The sequence below is a fragment of the Gavialis gangeticus genome, unplaced genomic scaffold (assembly GCF_001723915.1).
Source record: "Gavialis gangeticus isolate Ggan-Ray unplaced genomic scaffold, GavGan_comp1, whole genome shotgun sequence".
In the NCBI taxonomy this organism is placed as follows: domain Eukaryota; kingdom Metazoa; phylum Chordata; order Crocodylia; family Gavialidae; genus Gavialis; species Gavialis gangeticus.
The window spans coordinates 149811882-149830101 of record NW_017729025.1 but is presented as its reverse complement, the minus strand read 5'-3'; the positions used below and the strand labels follow the sequence as shown (position 1 = coordinate 149830101).

The 18220-nt window shown below is 43.9% G+C and overlaps 1 protein-coding gene across 1 annotated transcript in view; it reads right to left on the bottom strand.

The window, feature by feature from the left end:
- Positions 1-6101, bottom strand: part of TOLLIP (toll interacting protein) — a 41202-nt gene extending 35101 nt beyond the window's left edge. Inside the window, exon 1 of the mRNA XM_019519763.1 lies at positions 5949-6101. Within this exon, the coding sequence (XP_019375308.1) occupies positions 5949-5981 (33 nt within the window). The 5' untranslated portion in view covers positions 5982-6101. The remainder of the gene's footprint in view (positions 1-5948) is intronic.
- Positions 6102-18220: the final 12119 nt, after the last annotated feature.

Here is an 18220-nt window from a genome sequence, read left to right as displayed (position 1 = left end):
ACGGAGTCTTCAGTTACAGTTAACAGTATCAACACAGAAATGGAGAAGTGTTACTGAAGCCAAAGGACGCTTAATGCCAAAATAAGTAGGCCTTGGAGTAAGTGTAGTTAGACTTTCTGATTTCTAGTATAATCAGGCAACGGATCCTAGACCTGCTTCACTCAAAACAGTAGTCTTTTGCTCTTCTATGGTTTAAAAAATGGACCTCACTGTGGCATCTACAACAGGAGAATAAACTAAATGATCCCTTCTAGTCTGAGGTTCCTATGAAAACATCCAGGCTTCTAACAAGTTCTAAAACTGCAGTTAAGACTACCTTCATCGCCAAGATTCCTTGAGACAACACTGTCTGCAAATTAAAGGCAATGACTTAATTCAGAAGTGAGTTCTGTTACCATTTATGTAGGCTCTCTGCCTCAGCTTTCAATAAGTGATGGTTTAATACCTAATCGCAAATTAAGAAGTATATTGAAAGGGTTTAAACAATTCATTTTTCTTAAGAGCTTTGAAATAAATGAAAGATGCCAGAAAAAGTAAGGTAATGTATTAGGTTAACTGGGGGCTTTGTAAACAATAAGCACCAACACTCCTCCAGAAATAACTCGTGCAAACCAATCATGTCACATCTAAACAGCAGTCCAAAAGATACAACCACTTGAGTGCACACATTCAAACTAGATAATCTGATGTATCAACAGCATTATAGCATGCAGTAGTTTGGGGTTCAATTGTCATGGGTTAAACCTACCCACCCATCCACCTATATTCACACAACTGGCCCAAACAGAGTCTGATACTACTGCTAGTTACCTTGTTATCAGTCTAAATCCAGTGGCTTAAAGTTAGCTCCTGTATCCCATAATGAGCTGCAAATCCATCATTGGGCTGTAGCGTGGACAAACCCACATGTTTTCTATAAAGCCAACAGAAGGGCAAACTTAAACCATTCCCTTCCCAAACCCCCAACACAAGGAGAAATAGCATTTTGCCAATCCTGAATCTGAAGTGTTGATGTCCGATTCAAAAATGGCAACGTGAAAGAATCAGCAGAAATAAAAGCAGTAGAAAAGCCTTCAGTATATTTTACTGAAGAGGGATTATAGCTAGAAAATGTTTTGCCCAACCTTTTCTCTCCTTTTACGAACTAAGCTGAATTTCCCAATAGCTAAATCAGAGATCAACTAGATTGTCAAGTCTTTTTGTCTACAGATAAGAAAAACAAGCTTATATTGATATCACCACTCTTGGTATTTACAAAAAGAAATCTGTTCTTCACAGCATTTAGTTCATTAATCCGTTCACCATCAAAACCAGACTATTCTGTTTTTGGAAAAACAAGAACAACCCCCCCCCACCTGCACCTTTGTAATTAAGAAGCATAACAACTGGTTAAAGTCAGAATTAGAGTCTCTTCAGATATGATGTAGGGAAGAACCTTATTTAGTGGTTCATGCCCAAGGCATCAGAATGCCTACATTCCACTTTGATTTAAAAATACTGACTAGCACTCCACAAGATAAAGATTTTCACTGTTTTATGGAAGATGAAAGTGATGAGGTACATGAGCTATCCATCATACAGTATATATGAATCCCTCAGCAGGAAGGTCCAGTATATGAACAGTTAGTTATACGTATTACGCACAGGCATTCAGCATCCCCTTGCTAGATCCACAAGTAGAAAGGGAATCAAGGGAAAGAGGGGAACCACACATACACCATGCTACCTTTTGAACATCCTCTCTCCAATGCTTCCAAACCAGACCATCCTATTTAGTAGCCATGCAGTCTGAATGAGTGGTTCTCAACCTTTCTGGAGTCATGTCACCCCTTCACCACTTTTCTGAAAATGGCAGAGGGGGCTAGACTATCACAACACACCTATGGGGTCTCCCAGCACCCTGATTGACAACCACAGGTCTAAATAATTCACTTTTAGAGTTAGAAACAGAACAGACAACACAGTTACCCTACTTAAAAGCTAGCATGGAAGTGGATAGGAAGGTTGAAGAGAGGACTGATACCAGATTGAGCAGCATCACGATAGTTTCATCTGTTCCCTCCTAATCCCTAAATTGAGGCAGAGCAATTTTACCTTGTTTGAAGCAGTGGTTACTTACTGCAATTCCTTTCACTAGCTCTGGGTTAGCAGAGATGTAACAGTCTTATCTTATTAGGCACTAGGTATTAGTAAATGATGCCAACGCTTGGAGAAAGGCAGGAACAATGTTAAGGATCTGTGAAACCAAGACTTTGTGCCAGTAAAATTAAAGGCGTTTTGTTCCTTTTGTTTAAAGGAACAAGGGAGGAAAGGATAGCAGTGAACACATTAAGCAAAGAATTAGACTGCTATTTTATAGCCACAAGACTAAGAGCAGTAGAAACCACAGCACCCTACAGAATATGACAAGCAGAACAACAGAAGTTATCACAGTAATGAGGTTACTGATTATCACAGTAATCTAGCCCACCTCCAATCTAGTCCACAGTAATGTGGCCACTGCAAGATTACTTCCCACTAGGTATTTTGCAACATTTGAGCTACACTCTCTACTTTCTTCTCCATTAATCTGTTGCAGTAATAAGATAAACTTGTTAATATTTACAAAATTCCCTAAATTCCCTGAAGGCAAATGCCACTGAAGCACAAGACTCTTAGAAAGAAAAACATCTTTGGAGCCTCTTTTCTCATGCCCCTCCTATTGCCAAAATTTTCTATATTACTCCTCCATAACTAGAGCGGACTCCACTTACATGCTGCAGCATTTTAATTAGGGCAGCTTCCAATAGCCGCTGCAATTAAAAAGTGCCCTACCCCAACGTGGATAGGCATACATGATGTCAGTCTAGCCAAAAGTACTGCCAAACTCAAAAGGCATTTTGGAAGTGCTCTTGGATTAGGCTAGTTCCCTTTCAGTATAAGCCATTTCTTCTGGGGAGCCCTCTCATGGGGAGTCTAGCATTGGTTGAATACTTCAAATTCCCCCACAGCACCACTAAGCAGTGATACTTCTTCCTTGACTTCAAATTTTGTTTAAGAGACAAGGCCCGTGGAAGTTTAAAAAGAAGCGTTTCAGAAAATAGCGAATATTAAACAAAACACTTTCAAATAAGAACCTAAAAGTATTATCTAAGCCACCTTGCATGTTTTATGTGACAGTAGTGCACCTCAGAGCGCAACACATCATAACATATTTTCATGAAAAACATTATGGGATTGAAGGATTTTAAGCCTTCAGTCATTTCTAGAGGTTTAGAAACCTGAATTTACTGTAGAATTCAAGGCTTTAACTCTGAAAAGCAGCATATCTTGATGATATCTGCCATCCTGGTAAATCAACATTTCAAGGCCAGGTACAACCTTTATAGTAGTACCTAAACCAGGGAGCACTTCTTTATATATTCCAAAAAACAGCATGACAGGAAGACAGTGAATAAGACCCTGAATTGTGTGAAAAAGGATCAGTACTTCTGACACAAATTTGTTGCTAAAGAACTGACCTAGAGACCTAGTATCCTATCATCAAGGTATGGTGCCAGTATAAACAAAATTGATTGCTTTGCCTCCCATAGTCAAGAAAGATAAATTCAAAATGAAGCAGGTACAGAGAAGAGCTACTTGGCTCTCCTTTTTCTCCCAATATGTTATCTTTGGAAGGGAGACTAAAAAAGGTTGGTTATTTAGCCTAGCAAGATGAAAATGTATCAGGATGGACACTGGAGGGATGCAAAAAGATCAGTCAAGTTAAATGACAATATTGACACAAGAACATACAGGTCTAAAGTTTAGTCAGAAACCAATTTCTGTCTTACCAGGAGAGCAAGGTTCCAAGGGTCTTGATCAATTTGTATCACAGATACCAACAATAACAGAGACTAGTCTCTGGATGCCTATACACATGCAGGGAGGCTGCTCTGACATGCTCTAATTACAGTGTGTCAGAGCAAACTCAATTAATTGAGTCTGCTGGAACACGGCAATTACCACTCTCCAGCAGAAACCAGTCATGTGGATCAACAACCTTGTGCTGAAAATGGCAATGGGGGCACTTTAACTACAGCCCCCCACCTCAACTCCCAGAGCACGTGTATAAACACCCTCAGTGACCAGGTGGTCCCTTCCAGTCCTGAATGCAGAGAGAACCAAACTAAGGAATCAAACTGCGTATTTTAAATCTCATAAATTTAGAAACATAAATTTCCCCCATTCTCCCCCCAGTAACGCCAGTCATTTTTTAATAAAAGTACCAGATACTGTAAGTTACATAATGAAATACAGCAGCCATTATATACTCTGCCATACATACACTATTTCACTGCAAAAGAAAGAGTAGTGACTAGGATTACTCCTATCTTTACTCTTTATTATAAGAATGTAATTCTTTACATTTCACCTGAACATTTATCAGAAAAGGGCAGAAGGAATTTCGCTTTTAAAACATCTGAAAAAATAAGCTGCAATTAGGAATCTGTTTGCCATGTACATAAAAATGATAACTACAAATCAGAAAGTGTAGGCATAAAAATAAGTCTGGTGGCATTCTGTCATGTATTCCCAGACACCCACGTCCAAGACAACGTTGGAAAGCTTTCTGCTTGAGCAAGCTAGAAGGAGAAAGAGGTAATACTCTCTGCAGCACTAGAGCATTAGACAAGACCTTGTATTTAGCCTGTTAGCCCCCTTTAGTGGCTACTTACTGACATTACAGTTTTGGAAGATGCTGTTTGCCCTCCATGTCACAAGAAAGGAATATAAAAACTGCATTTGTTTTTCTGTGGAAAGACTATCAGGAAAGGGGATATACATAGTCTTGAAAAGCTGCTCTTCTCCAGTAGAAAGGAAACCATTTTATATATGCAGTCACTGATTTGAAGCGAGAGCCCTTTCGAGGTTAGAAGTGGAGAGGTAAGTCCAGAAGCAAAAGGTTGCAGGCAGACGCCCAGCCAAAGAAAATGACAAAAGGCCTCCCTCCATATAAAGGCTTTAGGGCCTAGCAACAAAAGTTAGCAAAATCCATTTGTAAAGAGAGACATATTTTTAAAGAGCTAACACAAAGGGGAAACTGCAGGAAGCGAGATCACTAACGCGCTTCCATCATCATCAGATAAGGCCAGTATAACAAACAACCTTGTCTTCTTGCCTCTCAGCATCACTGCACAGGTCCACTAGTTTGCTCAGCCTAGCCACTTTGTTCCCTATAAATACCTGGAGACCAGGGTTCAATTGTAAATAGACGAACTGACACAAAATTCAGACCTTCCCAGGGGCAGCCCAGGCTGCCCCCAGATGCAGGCAAGGACGAGAGAACTGGAACAGAAGAGTAAAGCAGGGTTTCGTCACACGTCTGTGGTAACACTGGAATGACACCATTGCGACGTCCAAGAAAGAGGCGCAGCACAATGGATTTTGGGGCCAGGGTCTCTATGGGCAGACCAACCGAATGACTGGGGAGACTGGAAGAATACCTCTTGCACTTGAACACTCAGTGTCTCAGTGCAGCCCCACTCGATCCATCGCAGAATCACAGAAACCCAGAGCTGCAAGGGACCTCAGGAGGCCCACTCCAACCCCCTGCCCAAAGCAGGATCACACCCCAATGGTGCCACCCGCCCCCCTGTGGCATCTCGAACAACCTCACCTAGCGGAGGGCGGTCCCAGCAGCTAGGGCCAAGCAGGACACCTCTGTGTGTCACCAGCACAGGCTCCTGGGAGGATCAGTCGTCCTCGATCCCGGTGGTTCTCTGCTTTTTTTATACCAGGACTCATTTACAAACATCGACGGCCAGTACCGACCCAGTGCCCCTCTCCCCCAGCACAAGGGGCAAGGGAGGCCCCAAAAAGGGGGAGGGGGAGACCACACATGCGCACAAGCAACGGGAGCTCCTCAGGGCCTCCCCCCGCGGGGTCGAGACAGGGGGCCCAGCTGCCCCCCGGCCGCCGACACTCACCGGGCCCCGCTGGGTGCTGACAGTGGTTGCCATAATGCCTCGCTCGGGCCGGGACCCTCCACCTTCCACCCAGCCAGGCCGCCGCTACCGTTAACGGCCTCCGAACGCCGAGCTCCGGAGTCAGCTGACGCGCCCCGCCCCGTTATTCACCAGTGCGCATGCGTAACGCAACGGGTGGCCGGCTTGTGCGTTGGCTCCTCCTGTCTGACGCCCTCGCAGTGGCGGCGTGGCCTTCGCGCATGCGCCGGAGGGGAGGGGCGCCCGTGGTGAGAACGTGGCGCATGCGCGCTACGACACTCGCGCTCTTACTGCCCCCGCCACCTTGGAAGCCGTGGGTTAGTCTCGCTGGTGGGAACTGATACCGGCTCAAGAGGCTGTTGTGGGACAGCGCGCTCCTTAGGAATTGCTCAAGAAGCTGTGTTGCGCATGCGCGAAGAGCCAGCACGCATGCGCAATACAGGCACTGGCGACTTTTCTCTCTCTACCTTTGGTGTGGGTGGACCGCTGCCAAAGGGGAGAGGTTCAGGTTGCCTCGGGCTGCTGCAGTGCCTCACCTCTGCACCACAACAAAAGGCTTGCCCTCAAAACAGCTTCTGTCTCCAGGCCTGGGACCTTGCCCCCTACACACATGGTAGCGCCTGCCACCAAAATGGCCCCTAGACTAATACAGCCACTACCTGCAAGCTCAGATGCGTTGAACCAAGGCACGTTCCAGGCTGCGGCACCAGGGCCGTGGCCGCCTTCGTGCAGGCTGTGCCATCCATACCAAAATGGCCACTTGTCCCAGCCCTAGAGGCAACTGCCAAGGTGCCATCGCACAGAAACTCCAGAGAAAGGCCTGCCATGTGACACAGTTGCCCTAGTATGTCCCACGATGAGCTGTCACCATACCACAACAAAAGGACCATATCCAAGGTGCCTCGGCGCTGGCAGGAGACAATCCTATCCTGCACAAGAGATCACTGCAGGGTCTGAAGACACTCCCTATAATTAGGCAGCCACCAAGATAATACTGTACACCGCTCTCTTGTGCTGTGAAGCCTCTGTCCCATAATGAGAGCTGATCTGCCTCACACCAGAATGGTCACTGTGCCAAAAGAGGGATTTTCCTGCCAAATGAGAAGACACTAGTGCCCGGTCCTGAAATGCTTCTGCACCCTAGTCAGACACCACTGTCCTATTCCAAGATGCCCCTTGAGGTAGTTCCACCCTGCTCCAAAAAAGCCCTGACACAGAAGACCCACACCGACGAACACCAGTAGACTACAGTAAACCTGCTGCACTGAGTTGGACTGCCCATTACTGAGTTATCACTGTCCAGACACAAGGCAGCATTAGAGCCAAACTGCTCCTGTGATACAGTAGTAAAGTAGGGTGCTGTAACCCACTAGGATGTGACATGGCAATACGGGATAAAACATTACAGTTGTCACCTTGCACAGAAATATCACTGTGAGGAAGTGATGACATGGCACCAAAACATCATCTCTGTCAACTTGCTGCGCCCAAAACATAATAATTTGACAATATAGAATCATCCTCATGTTTCATGAAAATGTCACTATGAAGTTAGTATGTCAGTGTGGCAGAGACATTCCTTCACCTTGTACTAAAATGTAACTGTGCTGCAGTGGGTCATTGTTTCCATGCACCAGCACCATGGTGTTGCACAGGAAAATTGTATGTGTGGGGCTGAAATATCACGTAGCAGGGTGCCAGTGGTGGAAGATACCTCACTATTACCACTGCCTCATGCCCAGAACTTACTGGCCACATCTACATGAGATGCTATTGCACAAGTCATTACTGCACATTTATTGAGTACTTGTATAAATATAAACTTGTATAAACAAGTATTAAATAAATGCGTAGTAACCTGAGTTACTACACAGTAGCACCAGCAAATGGCTTTTTGGTGACACTGTTGCGCAGTAGCCTAATACTACTGCACAGTAGCGTCGCATCACATCTTTTGCTACGCAATGCTACTGCGCAGTAGTATCAGGCTGAGGCTACTGCACAGTCAGCGTCTCACATACATACATCCACTGTGATGCAGTGTTACAAGATGGAAGAGGAACAAAGTAGATATTGCCATCAGAATACAGCATTATACAGTATGCTGAAGGAGATGGAAGGGGAACCACGATTGCTTGGTGAAATATCTGAGAAGTTGCACTGAAATGACATCATAAGGTGGCACAGTGATGCGATAATCATTCTTGCATTGTACTGAAATATCAGTATGCTGTGATTCCACAACAGTAGTGAAACAGCACCATGCAGTTGCAGTGAAATGCCAATGTTATATAGCATGACAACATGAAGTTTAGCCATATCACTTTCATGTTGAATTTAACCTTGCTTCGCTTGTTTTGCCCACACAAAATCATTATTGTTCCTGAGCAGACTTTCTTCCTAACGAAAACAAATCCTTCTAGGGGTGGAAGTAGGGTAGCAGAAAATGGTGTGGTCCCTGTCATCATGGCAGAAGAATAACAGAGAGAAGGAGATTGAGGCACCAGTCTGAGGCAGCAACCCTGGGTGGGTGGCACAAAAAGAGCAGCATCTGTGCTGTTGGCAGTGCCACTGGCATGCTGTCCGCAGCACAGCCACTGCCACTGCCCCATGCACAGCTGCTGCCAAGAGCAGTCAAGCACCCAGTTATATCTCTTCATCATAGCCTAATTGGATATGTCCGGACAGAAGAATGGGTAAAAGCAACAGGAGACCAAGTGGAAGAATAAGACTGCCACACAGACTTCTACAGCAAGTCCCCTAAAATCCATTTAGATCTCAGAGGACCCACAGGTTCCAGCGTTCAAATTTCCTGCCCATTCAGCAGATTCTCACCCACCCAATGACTGAAACATCAGTGGGGAAAAAGGGCACAGAGTTCCCCTTGGTTTGGTTTTCTAGGTGACCCTGTAGGTCTCTTCCAACTCCATGATTCTATGGTTCTGCAGGCATGTGTGATTTGACCCTTGATGAGGAAACCACCTGTGCCCTCATCCCAGGAGTCAGATCTCCTCCAGCTTGCTGTGCAATTCCAGTCTTTTTAGAAGAACAAAAGCAGTTCTGATATTCATCTGAGTGCTGTTCTGGGAGATAAAATCTGAGAATTTCAAAGCCTATTTAAATAACATAACTGTTTCCTGTTTGGATTTGCTGCATAAATTTAGTCATTAATTAAAATTCTAGTGCAGTTTCCAACAGCTGGAAATAGAACAGTATAATTAAGAGCATTCCAAATATATAACAGATCTTTTTCATGCTACCATAACATATGTATGGAGAAGGAAAAAGCATCTTTTGCTTTTGTCTTGCTAGCTCTAAAAATGGACGTTATTTGATATAATTGATAGAGAGGCCTTCATCAGATAATACAGCTGATACCATATGCAAGCTGAACAGCTAGCTGAAGATAGAGGCTGTTATGTTCGCTGGTATATTTATAAATTGCTCTTCTGCTGGAACTAGAATTCATTTCAAACTATAGGACTATAAATGAAGCAAAACAGACCTTTCTTTTTGCCTGTTCAGGAGCCTTAAAGAATTTATCATCAACAAACAGCACTAAACATTATCATGGAACAAAAATAAAAGGCTTAGCTATCTGCTTGCCACTGGCAAAGAAAGCAAGCCAGAAAATACATAAATTAAATGTAACAAAAAAGACCAAATTCACCCCAACACAATTCACTCAGCTTATATCAATGGTGCTCAATCTCTGGTCCGTGGGTCAGATCCACTTTGTGAGGCCATGTCATCTGGTCCACGAGTATCCCCCCAAGTCCAGAAATTTGGGGCAGGGGGGTTACAGCATTAATTATCCCTCCCACGCTGCCCAATTTCTGAACACATGGCAAGCCCCATGGGGCAGATGACATGGCCTTATCTACTAGATCATGCTGGCATGTGGCAGACCTGCTGGCATGGGGGTGTCACTCAGCAGCTAGATCCAGCTCATGATATTGGGCTGTGTTCAGGATTGTACCCACAGACTGTGTTGACCCCACACTGGATACACCATAGACCAACCCCACATGGGGGATCCAGCTTCACAGCACTCATTTGGCTCACAGAGCTGAAAGGTTCAGCCCCACTGGCTTACCTCAAAGGTGTATTTGGCCCAAGGATGCTGTCCAGTAAATGGATTGGTGGGGTCTCCAGTGGGGTCTGTACCAAGGTTTTGCAATCCCTTGTGATCTTGTGATCAATATACACTCAATCAGTGCATTATGCCAGCTAGACTGTATGTGGAGTGGGGGATCATCATAGTATTACTATATATAGGCAGCACCCCCTTTCCTCTGGCTACATGCCATGTATCTGGATTCTCTACAGAGCCCCACACATAAGTGATATCCTCCAGTAGTCATTTAAACAAGGCTTCTGACTGATTTGCACCAGCCGAACAACATTAAATAGTGTGGCTGACCCAGCACAGACTCCCTAGCAAGCTTCCCTGATCATTAATTTCTGGGAACAGCTCCCTCAAATTTAGTCTCTAAGACCGCTACTGACTGATGATTCTATGTAGTTGTGGCCACTGAGTTTATGTTTGTCTCTGTGGATGGTAGCTTCATTGTGGGTTTCACGCAGAGAGAACCTGCTTCAGGTGATATCCACTTACTGATGCTTCCCTGGGTGACTGGCAAGACCACTGAGCTCATTCCCAGGAAGCTAATTCCTGTATGTAGCTTTTATGTAGGAAGAGATGTGGGCCCACCACTGGGAAGGACTGTTTTCTCTAATCATTAAGGTATTATTCATTTGACACAGACTGCAGAGAAAAATGTATCAGTGTGGATAGGGAGTGACCTTGGCAGGAGTTTCCCATGGTCAGCAGATGAGGAAGTAATTTTGGGCTGGGTAAGAGTAAACCCCTATGTTTTTATTTTCAGTATTTTCTCTCTCAGTTTTGTACAATGTGACAATGAGCAAACTCAGAGTTCAAGGGCTCAGATTTTGATTTCTTTTATGCTACTGTAAATCAATCTAATCAATTATGTGACTTGCAAGTTAACTGAAATCACTGTCCCACTGGTGTGATATGTTTGCTGGAATTCAGAACACACAGTCCTTTACTCCTTTCTGGCCACTTCATGTGTGCACTTCACATGCTGTGAATAGCTTGAGAAATAACTAACAAAGTGTGCATTTGTGCACACTTGCATGTGAATTTACCATGCCTTTGAGAAAGCAAAATTAGTATGAAAAAGAACACTTCATATATTACTTAAATAGGAGTTAATTGTTAAATGTATTTACTTTCTAGAGTTAATTCATGTCCTAATATAGTTTAGTGTCATTTCTAACAGCATTGATCTAGGTTATTCATATATTCACTACTCTTTTGTGGCCAAAGAGATAAAGGAAAAGATTAAATATGAGTGTGCTTAATAGCTCATTTAATACTTTTCAACCAAATAATGCAAAAAATCAGCTCATTAAAATAGTAACAGTGATAAAGATAGGAATTTCATATACCAGGGGATGTGAGCCCATTTCTTGAATAAGTGAACTGTAAAGTCTCACATTGCAAGAAAACCCCATTATAATTACATCCTACTGGAGAGGATTTCCAGAGAGAGCAACAGTTATTTTAAACTTTATATTCAGTGATTTTTTTGTCTGTAATCATGAGAGATTATCAAGTGTTTAGCATTTAAAAAATACATAACTACTCAAACAATTCTTGACTGCAACTAAGTTGAGCCCAGCACAGCCCAGTGTATAGACCACACTGCCTTTTGTTACTTTTGCCCTCCCTGGTTTTTGCAGTTGAAAACAGATGCTAAGGCTGCTGTAGCTTAAATTGCCAGCAATATCCTAGACCTGTTCAACAATCCAAAATATCCCAAGTACAATGTATTTCTGGTCATGCCACTGCCCCACCCCCCTCCATTTCTGTTCATACCCCCAACATGTCCCTACACCAAGGGCTGCAAAGTGAATGTTTTGCAGGTCTGTTTTACAAGCCACATGTCATGAGGGAAATCCTGCTTCTTCCAGAAGTACTCCCTATTTAATAGATCGACAACCTTCACAAGGCTTGTGTGATTATAGAGCCAGCATATAGGAGCTGCCCCCAAGCTCAGAATTATTCCATAAAATAGGAATGTAGGTCTGCTTCCAATATAGTAAAATACTTCAATAGAACCTCTGTCTCACAGGACATAATGATACTACAAAAACTAAAGGTCAAATCAAGCAGGATCATAGGACATGGACGTCATGTCTGACTCAGCACTGGAAACTGGTAAAGTGTGGAGAGAATCAGCAGTTACATAATGAGAGCAAAGGATGAGAGGATAGAGAGAAGGCTGAGAGCAGATAAATACTCCTCAATTTTGATGGACTGTAAGACAGTGCATGAAGGGGATGCTACTGACCAGTGTTGAAAGGGTGTGTGTGGGTTAGAAAGTAGGAACTCTGCGGCAGAGGTATCAGAGAGAGAGCAAAGATTGGTAAACGTTAAGCGAAGTGAGCAGTTGTTATGGTGAGTGGGAAAGTTTAATCAGGAATTCAGATCAAACAAAGAGCTTGGGGAAGCTAGTTATGAAGAGATGATCTTTTTAAAGCCAGTGTGGGTGTTTCACAGACCTTTAGAGGGATAAAAAGGAAGAATGGAGAGGAGTATAAGGACAGGTAGATATAAAGAATATATAAAGTAGAGAGGGCCAGGATTGAAGTAAATGTCACCAAAAGTGAGGCCATGGATGCAGATGCTGATGGTGGGAGAAGGAAGTGAGATCAGGGTGGATAAGAGAAGAAGAGACAGACCCCTTTTGAATTGTAGAGTGATGAAGATGGCATGAAAGGGAAAAGGAGAGGGGCTTCAGGACAGCCATGGATGGGATGGCAGATTAACAAAATAGCAAAAAAAAGCAGCGTTTGAGAAATGCTGTGATGGTACACTTGCAGTTCCCCTGCTAGTCTTCTAGAAAGTGTTCTCGACACTCTACTGGAGAAAAGGAATAATTTGGCTGAGCTAGGGTACTAAGAGGATCCAGGCAAGGGAACTGAGAATGTATGTAGGATACAGCTGGAAAAGAAATACATTGATCCAACAAGGCACTGTGCTGTCTTTTCTCTTAAAATAGTCCAAAAGAGTGTGCCTTGTTTTACATAAGTGTAGGGGAATTAGGTTCAATAACGGATGTTATGGTCATCCTTGCAAATTATGTTGGCTGTGTCCCTTTGGCTTTGGTGTTTTAAAATAGTAAGTTTCTATCTATATAACTGTCAAGTGCTGATCTGAGCGTACAAGCCAGATAGTATTTTAATGCTTAAATTAAGTATTGTTCCCATAACTAATCACTACCTTCAACAGATGTTATGAAGTTGCTGCATCTTTGGTGATTCAGGAGAGGGAGTGGCATCTGGGGACCAATCAGAACTCTCTGTGGAGAAAGGAAGGTAGGTTTCTGCCATACAGAGGAGCAGATTTAGTGATGCCCACATGGAGTAGCCCCAGGCATGTCACAGAGGTCTGCTTCTTAACATCTCCATTGAAGCCATTCAAAATGGGGAATGTTCACATAGATAGTTTTCAACTGCATAGTTAGAAGATCCACTGCTGTATGAATCTGTTGGTCAAGCCATCTTTTTTCCAGGAGCTGTAGAAAAGATTTCATCCTTGAACAAGGTAAAACATTCAAAAGTGTTAGGCAACTCCATGAAAAACATTATCATACCACAAAAGCAAAATAGAGGTGCAATCTTTTAGTCACAGAGAGAAACGGACAACTGATTTTTTTTTTATGGGAAGCTGTAAAGTGAAAAGAGGTGGTCACAGGAGGCTCTCTTGATCTAGAGAGGGCTCCCCACACAGCCTCACCAGAGCCCATGGCTAGAAAGAGGTATCCTCCAAGGCCCAGGGAACTGTAGCCAACTGTGATATTTAAATATGTGTATGCAGGATAACTTAGTAGGAAAGCAGCCTAGTTTTGAGAAAGGAAGCTGGCTGCTGGGAACTTGGACACCTGCTAGGCATTTCCACATACTTGTAAATAAAGTCTGTTGACACAGGCTTTACACGGGGACAACATGATGCTGGAGGGATCTGAGTGCTTTCACCTGATAAGCCTGATTTTTCCACTGGCTTGGCCCTGGTACAGAGGTAATGCACTATGAAGTAAGCTGGGCATTAGAGAACCAGACCCAATGACTCTAATGCTAATTAAAGACTTTCAACACTGTGCAGTCATTTTACAGAAATGGTTGCACATTTATATTGGTGTAACTGCACTCATCCTAGGAGGATACCTTGATATAACTACATAATTTCTACCCTGATATCCAAGGTTAACTATGAGGGTTTCCCTCAGCCAGGCTGAGCAATGTGTTTTGTACCCCACACCACATTAATACAACCTTTGCCTTTGTCCCTTGAAGACAGCCAGCTTTTCTAAGCATCAGACTTTTCTTTCCTTTCACAGTTGGCTCTAATACCATGCAAGAAGTGGGGTGCAGAAAGTTGGCAAGTCAGGAATGGAACTCTGAAGCATTTTGCTTCCTGCCAACTTCTTGTACTTGATGCCTGTTGTGTTTGGGGTTTCCCTTAGATTCAGGGGTTCAACAGACTACTCAGGGTTGGGATGGATTGCTAGCTGATAATAAGCCAAGCGACTTAGAGTGTGCCTGGTTAGGAAATATGGACTTGAGAAAGGCCTTAAAGGCAACCTTAACTGGCAGTGTAGATATAGCCTAAGAGAATAAAAGTGAATGGCTATCCTATTACTAAAGTCCTGACAGAATATGTTATGTTGTGAGAGTTGATGGGGGAGAGAGAAATGGGACATATTGTCACTATTTATATTACTGCACCAAACAAGCAAAATAAAAATCAATTCATTTTAAGCATTGCTGGCTTAAATCCTTCTGTTGTAAGAGGATGGAATAATTAAGAAACCTGGTCTTATCACAGGAATCTCAAAAGTATTAGACATGGGATGACAATATTGGCCTCTAGCAATTTGTCCCAGCACAGAAGAAAAAAGAAAACAAAACAAAAATGACCTTCCTCCCTCAGTTATTTATGAATGTGTACCATACATGGAAATAATGGTTACTAAGATTAACAATCTTTGTGGCTTTGTGTGCTTTGTGGCTTTAACTTCATCATCAACACTTCCTATTTTGGTAAACAGAAAATTACCTTTTCATTATCAAGCAATTCTTTCATATCACCCAAATTCTGTTCAATCATATTTTAATGATTATTTTAAAAAGATAAAATTTGTTTAAAAATATCTACCCAAAAGTGTAAAAGAACAACAACACTGGCTGTGGCTGATAGTTCCTTAAAACCATAATGAAAAATATCAGCACTGCCATCTAGTGAGCATCCCAGAGTAGTGCAAGAATGGTCTTCAATTAGGAGAAACAGGTGTTAATATTTCCCCAAGTGGAGTATCAGTACAAATATGAAGCATTGGTGTAAAAACATTAGGCAAGGCATCTGATGAATTCATTGTGAAACTGGTAATTAAAGTGAGAATGTAAGCCATGGGAAAGGTGAGAGAACAAAAGTAATAAAATACTGTTACTGGCAACATATGGGCATCATTAAAAAAAGGTTGAAAAGTAATTAAAGAAGGTAAGATGACAATAAATTAAATTTATTTTGTAATAAAAGTTTAAATGCCAAGTTTTCCCCATATCGCTTTCATTTTAACTCTCATTTCTTTTTCCCTGTGTCCTTTATCTCCTCCCTGCTGTGATCTCTCACTGTTTCTTCTTTCTCATCATCTGCTCCTCATTTTCTCTTTGTCCTCTACCTGGTCTCTTGTGTCACTTTCTTTCCTTCTTTCTCTTTTCTTCCCAATTCTTTTGCTTTGACCCTATCACATACTATTATAACTTATTATTTTATAATGTCCCAAAGTGTGACAGGTACTTCACAGAAGATGGCAAAGCATGGTTTCTGCCTCAAAAACCTTACATTCTAAATTAACATGACAACCAAGGAGGTATGAAGTGAGGAAAGCAAGGGTCCTCTGGGCATCATCCCCTACCACTGCATAGTCAGAACTCTACTGCTCTAATTTCTTTGTCTGCACTTGATACAGTCACAGCATCCCAGCTTCCTTTTGGGAGGGAAGGGTAGCCAGGTTGGGGGAAGACTCCCTGGACCCCTGCTTTTGGGTTCCAAGGGGCTGGGTATTCCAGGGGCTGCCCAAGGTCTCCAATACTTTCAAACAGTAACTTCCCCCCAAGATGTTGTTCGGTTTCATTCCATTCATGGCAACGGACCAGGCTTCAGCACATCCCAGGCTGATCTAGGATAGTGGATGGGTGGCCAGATGGGTAGAAGGGGATGCCCCTGCTTCTGTATTCCCTTGCAGGGCTGGGTGCTCTGGGGGTTGCCCAGTGTTTCCAGGGATTTAAACAGAATTTTTTCCCCAGGCTGCCAGTCACTTTCATTCAGTAGGCATATCTACTGTGTGGTCTACCATGCAGTAGAGTAGACAAATTTACTGTGCAATAAAGTGTCACTGTCTACAAGTGTGTGGCAATTGGGCCAGTGTAGACTAATTTACAGCACCATTGGATAGTCCTATCAAACACAGGTACCATCTGGCAGCAAAGTAAATTATTGCATTCAACTACACATGTAGATGGTGAGTTTGGGATTACTTACCCTGGCTCAAATTGCACTGAAGTTTGAGTCATAATAATTGCACATGTAGACATGTCCAATTTGTGGCAACTACTGACCAGGTTATTGGGCATACCAGCTGAGTTGGGCTAGGAGAGTGTAGCGGGGCACTAAGGTGCCTGCTACTTGTAGAGCTAGAATAACTACTCAGGTGCCGGTTGCTAGGGCAACCGGAGGGAGCCAGTGACCCACACCTGCTAGTGGTCAGCTGACCAGAAGGGGCAGGGCCTGGCTCCCATTTAAACCCCAGGACTGAGTCCAGGCAGGCAGTTTCCTGCTGGCAGCCAAAGTGGGAAGGAGCTCTGCTGGAGTGAGTAAAAGGAAAAGGCCTGAACTATATGAGCAGCTCTGGAGACTGGTGAGGGATGAAGCAACCCTGGGGGCTTGAATAAGATTTTAGCCAGATGGTTTGAAGTTCTGTTATAGCCCAGGGGCTTGTGCTTTGTTTGCTGTTATGCCGGAGGTTTGGATGAGGCTATTAGGGGTTGGAGGAGGCCTCATAGGGAACCCTTGGCAGTGTGGGAAACCCGGCCCCAGAGAGGGGGCGCAAACCCCGGCGCCAGCAAGGCACGATCTTAAAAGCCAGGGAGCTCTGGTGTGCCTGTGATACAGCTTTATTTTGGGGGTTTTTGTGTTTTGGTGGCCTGGGAGGCTGCAGGCTTGGGGTTGTCCCCTGGTTTTGGGCTTGTGGCCCTCCAGCTGTGGGGTTGGGGTGGTCCAGCCTCTGGACCAGGCTCTAGATTGGAGCAGGAAAAGGGGCCCTGGGCCTCAAGACCATGGAAAAGGCTATAGCCTCAGAGTCAAACCCGTTTAGTGGGTTTAGACGGGGAGGCCTAGCTAGAGAAAATCAGGGGTCAGTCCCACATAGGGGAAAGGCCCCAACATATCCAATACAATAAGCAGCCTCCCGCTTGCAAGAGCATCATCCTAATTTCCATCAAGATGTGGCAGGCAAGTAGAGGGTGGGACATAAGAACCCCAAAGAAGGATCCAAGGGTGCCCCATGCAAGGCACGGAGTACTAGAAAGATGGTGCTGGGGAGGGCGACCCGTTACAGGGAGGGATGGAGGGAGGTTGGTTAGGTAGGTGGGGAGCTGAAAACTGTTTAATTAACCTGTATTGCTTGCATTTTCAGATGTAAGTGTAGGTAGAAATTATGCTGCCTTAGTGGTGATCTGTGTGAGAGCCAGAGGTCTAGAAGAGTGTGGCTATATGTATGCCTGTGGAAACTGGACTGTTTAATGGAAGTCTGTGAGGCATGTGTGGATGGTGACTCACTATCAACCCCTGGTGGGGTCTGACAGCACTACAAGGCCTAAAAGGAAACTGTTCTACTTAGAATTAGGGGTGCACCAATAGAGATTTTGGGGGCCGATACTGATAGTCAATTTTTAAGGAGGTGTATTGACTGATACCTATCTGATTCTGATAAAGCTGCGTGCAGCTGGTAAGTCTGTTGTGGTGGAAGAGGGGGGAGGAAGGGGTGTGGGGGGGAAGATCAATGTCCCCTGTGGTGTGGGAGAGAGTAAGGCAGGGGCAGGCACTGCACAGCCAGAATGGGGTAGGGCGTAGGATGGAGCTGAGGGAGGATGGCTCCCACTAC